Below are 4720 nucleotides of genomic sequence, written 5' to 3' on the forward strand. Positions count from 1 at the left end.
AGAATATATGTATAGCATTACTTGTAGTTTTACTGATCTACAGCCAGGAGTAAGAAGTAATTACCTCCTGTTTGGTATTAGGATATGCACATGTTAGTATGTGCCTGAGGAATTAGTTTCTGACGGCTGATGAATCCTTTGGATAATTACATTACAGTTTTTGAAACTTAAGGGGATCTTTGTTTAAAAGTCTCTTATATGTCAAGTATTCATTACAGGTGAGCCCGCATCATGCCTTTTTTAAACTGCATTTTTTTTTTAAAAGAAATACTAGCATTTACTATCTCTTTTTAAAAATTTCTCTATATTAAATTATGCTAAATTCAAATTGTTTTTAGTGGTCATTTATTCTATTATTAATGACATAGATTTTCCTTAATTTTAGACTTCCGAAAAAGACATAATAAGCAAAGAACAAGGTGGTGGAAAGGCAGAGGGTGCATCAGATGTAATTCTTTACAAAATTGATGTTCCTGCTAACCGATATGACCTTCTTTGTCTGGAAGGATTGGTCCGAGGGCTTCAGGTCTTTAAAGAGAGGTAATACAGTCTTCTGAGCTTTTTTTTAAAATGGAACTTAAGCAGTGTTTTTAGTTTAAGAAATCGGTTATTTTCTTGGCCTTTGAGAGATTTCTATTGTAAAAGTTATCTGTAACAAAACACGTCTGCAATCCAGTAGAACTTGCCTGGAGATGCTCTTAGCAGCCGTTTTAAATGGAGTAGAAGACAATTGTATGTGACATGCTGAAGCAGAGAGAGATGATTTTGATTCCTTGCCTTGTTCTCCTGATTTCTTTAATGGGATCTTTAGGATTGTTAATAGTAAAATACCACATTCTTCCTTATTAGTGCATGCAAGTTACTAATGTTAACGTTCATGAATGATCTAGTTAGCCATATCTGTAATAGTTTGCAAGATGCCAAGTAGCTTTATCTCTCACTGAAGCTGCTGGGAGTAGAGCAGTGATTCTCAACTGGGGAGCTGCAGTGCTTTCTTGGGAGTGCTGTGACACAGGTGATGTCATTGTGGCAGCAGCCTGGTAAAGATGTCCTATGTGCACTCCTCCTGCATTAGGTGCATGGGACAAATCCACCTGAGCATCTCTGTTTCCAAGAGGAGCATAGGATGGGTTGGACTCGGAAGGGCTCCTGCTTTCTCTAGGCTAAGTACAGCCCTAATGAAGGAGGAGTCCATCCATGCGGTATAGCCCTTTCTTTCCTTGTCAGGCTCTCTATGCAAGCAAGCGCTCAGGGCTCTTTTACCTGGAGGCAGCACAACACTCTTGAGGAACACTGAGGTAAGTTGAGGCAGCACCAACAGTAGTTCTCAAACAAGGAAGCTGCCACATTCAGAAAAGTGATGGAGGGATGTTCTGACTCTGAAAAGGCTGAGAACCACTAGCTTAGAGGGTACTCAGAGTTGGTTCTTTGCAGGCATGTCCTTAATATATATATTATCTTGATTTTGCAAGTTTATTATGAAAGGAAAGTGACCTCTTTTGAGCACTAAGATATTTTATAGGAAGCTGTATTTATATTGGTAACAAGTTAGTGGAAAACTTTGGATTTACATTGTCAGTAAATGTATAATTTTAAACACCACTAAAATCACTAAAGCATTTTTTTCCAGAAATAACATTAACATGGTTCCAATATTTCCCCCATTTAAAGAGTAAAAATCTCATTTGTAAACTTAATTTCCCATTTTATTTTAGGATCAAGGTCCCTAGATACAAAAAAGTCATACCACCTAATGGTGCAATTCAGAGGCTGCTCATCACTGAAGAGGTAAAACTATTTCTGAACTTACGTCAATATTGTGAAAGTAGTTGTTACTGATTTTTTTTTTTTTTTGTATCGTAAAAATGCTAGAGCCAGAAAGCTCATATGTAGGATCATTGCAATAGCAGAGTGATCATTTTGAGGGATTGTGATTTCTTTGTAACTATTCTTTCTCTTAAATCTGATGTGGAAAGACAGCAAGTCAGAGTAGAACTAATGTAGTGAAGTATTAAGTCAAGTTTTTTACATTTGCGAGGATCTTTTAGAAGCTCCTTTACTCTAAGAACAGCTTTTGTCTCAGACCTGATGCTGATGGCTGTTTGTTGTTGAGGGGGGAAGGGGAATAAGGACATTTTTATGCATTTTTCATTGGTTATTAGCTCTAAGTGAGGATTTGTGAAGTACTTCTTAAAAAAATGGCAGGTGAACACTGTTTCTAGTATGTTAATTTTATATATTCTGCATAGTTGTAATATTTATCACTAATAATTGTACTGCTCTTATGAACTGCAGACTTCCCAAGTCCGTCCTCACGCTGTAGCTGCGGTCCTCCGGAATATCACTTTTACCAAGGATCGCTATGACAGTTTCATTGACCTCCAAGAAAAACTGCACCAGAATATTTGCAGGTTAGCTTTAAACCTAACTAGAATAAAGCTAATAGGTCACTACTTGGCTTGATATGTAATAATTTTTTTTAAATTTTGAAATATTAAACTGATTTTAAGTACATGGTAAGCTTCTGTTCCCTTTTCCAAAGTGATGTTATGTTTACACTCAGGAAAACATTTTTAGGCAGTGCTTTTGACATTTTTTCATTGACCTTGCCTGAAGCTATCATTTCTCCATACTTTTTACTATGAACAAATAAATTCTATGGCTAGAGTGAAAGAAGCATGTTGTATAAGATCATTATTTTTCTTTGTTTCCTTTGCAGGAAGAGAGCATTGGTAGCAATTGGTACCCATGACTTGGACACAATCTCTGGTCCATTTACTTACACAGCTAGATCTCCTTCAGAAATTAAATTTAAACCTCTGAATCAGTCCAAGGAGTATACAGCTTCTGAAATTCTGGATCTGTATAGGGTAGGTGTCCTTTCTAAACTTTTCATACTTGGTGCTGAAAACTAAATTTCTAGGAGGCATTACCAGACTTAACCTTGATAGGGGAGACGAGATCCTTTGCAGCGACAGCCAGGAAATGTGCAAGTAAAAGCTAGCACTTTTTGTAATGTGGTAATCTCTTCTCTCAGGATGGAACTTAGATCCCAAATTCAGTCTCATGAGCACCAGACATCTTAGTATAATGTGCATAGAGCTATGCTTGGAATAATATTGTAACTTAAAGGTTCCATACCCAGTTACCTTTTCCATGGAGATCGTAACATGAAATATGTTATATTTTGTTTGGAGATTTATATTTATATTCAGCTGTACTCTTTTGGCAACTTTTAAATTGTCCCAGAAAAACAGTTGTCACAATAATCTTTAAATTCTTACGTAGGTTCAATAAGGGCTATTCTAGTGAACAAAATATCTGCCTCTTGTTTTGATGAAATTGGCTTTAAATCTGGTTGTAGTTGTATTTCTGTTACAGCTTCTGCCTGCTTTTTCATGTAGTGTAATTAATTCCTACCACACAGTAACACATCTGGACTGGACTATTTTCAAAGAAAAAGGCGAAACAGAACAGTATGTTTGCATACAACTGTGAAACTTAACTCTGTGAAAAATAGTTAATTCATTTTATCCTCTCCTTTTCTGTTGCAGTATTTGTGTGTGCGCCAAATCTATCTGAAATTTTTCACCCAATTGCTATAGTATTCTTAGGGTAAATTCTGCCCCCATTGAAATCAGTGGGAGTTCTGTCATTGACTTCAGTAGAGCCAGATTTCCACCCTTGGCCTTTATATTATTCTTGAGCAGTTCATGGTGGTATTTAATTTTTGTTGCTCATGTAAGCCACATGATATCCTGAAGATGAATGCAGTTGTTACTCAGGCCTATTGTGTAAATACTTTGTTAAATCAACCCAAATTTGCTTTCCATGAAATTTTCCTTAATGTTTGAGCATACTGGCAGGAAACTGAATACACCAGGGTTGAAAGCACAACTAAAGCAAATGCAGCTTTTACTTTGATTAGGCATTAGCAGACACTCTTGAATAATTTGTCCAACTCTACCAGGAAAGGGTAGCAGTATAAAATGTTCAAGTTGAATAAGATGATGTTCTTCGTTTCCCTTCACAGTTAAAAGTTTCTTTGCCATGGGGTAATGAATTTTAGTAAGGGGTTTTTACATCCTGTCTCACTTTATGAGGTTTATTTTAACCATTTTAAGCAGTCATTTTTCTAATATTCACATTCCCATCATTTCTGTTGAGTCGCATGAAATTTTCACAGTAAGTAAAGAAAACTCTAAAAAGTTCTGTGTAAATTTTCATGACAGAACATTAAGGGAGATACCAAGCAAGAATGAAACAAAGACTAGAATATGACGTTTGTCATGGTAAAAATCATGTTTAGGTAACAAATCCTGCAAATTTTAGAGTATGAAATGCCCTGGATTAGATAGTGATGAGAATTTTAAGTATAACCCCAGATTAGAAGGTTTTTAAAAATCTTTCTAAAGATAATGTCTGCCACGTTTAACATAAACGTTATTGTAAAATAGGAATGGGATGTTTAGTACCCCAGATAAGGACTAAAATGGAAGTTACTGTATGATGAGCAATTGCTACATTTAGTTTGGGTGAGCTTGTGTGGCTGTGTTTCTGCTAACTTATTTTAATTTAACTGATATCTTTAAACTAGTTTTATCTTTTATATGAAGAGGAGGTCAAAAAGGAGAAGGAGAGAAAAAAGGCTTTTTGGCTTCCTTGTTTTCTGTAAGAACTAATCCTAGCATAGCAGGCAGCTAGGGTCCTAATCCTTCAC

General features: G+C 36.0%; 1 protein-coding gene across 1 annotated transcript in view; it reads left to right on the forward strand.

Annotated features, from left to right (window-relative positions):
- The window catches only part of FARSB (phenylalanyl-tRNA synthetase beta subunit), a 72534-nt gene that overhangs the window by 7240 nt on the left and 60574 nt on the right, over window positions 1-4720 (forward strand). Inside the window, exons 3-6 of the mRNA XM_019503657.1 lie at window positions 386-540; window positions 1716-1788; window positions 2296-2411; window positions 2720-2870. Of these exons, the coding sequence (XP_019359202.1) occupies window positions 386-540; window positions 1716-1788; window positions 2296-2411; window positions 2720-2870 (495 nt within the window). The remainder of the gene's footprint in view (window positions 1-385; window positions 541-1715; window positions 1789-2295; window positions 2412-2719; window positions 2871-4720) is intronic.

The sequence above is a fragment of the Gavialis gangeticus genome, unplaced genomic scaffold (assembly GCF_001723915.1).
Source record: "Gavialis gangeticus isolate Ggan-Ray unplaced genomic scaffold, GavGan_comp1, whole genome shotgun sequence".
Classification (NCBI taxonomy): Eukaryota; Metazoa; Chordata; order Crocodylia; family Gavialidae; genus Gavialis; species Gavialis gangeticus.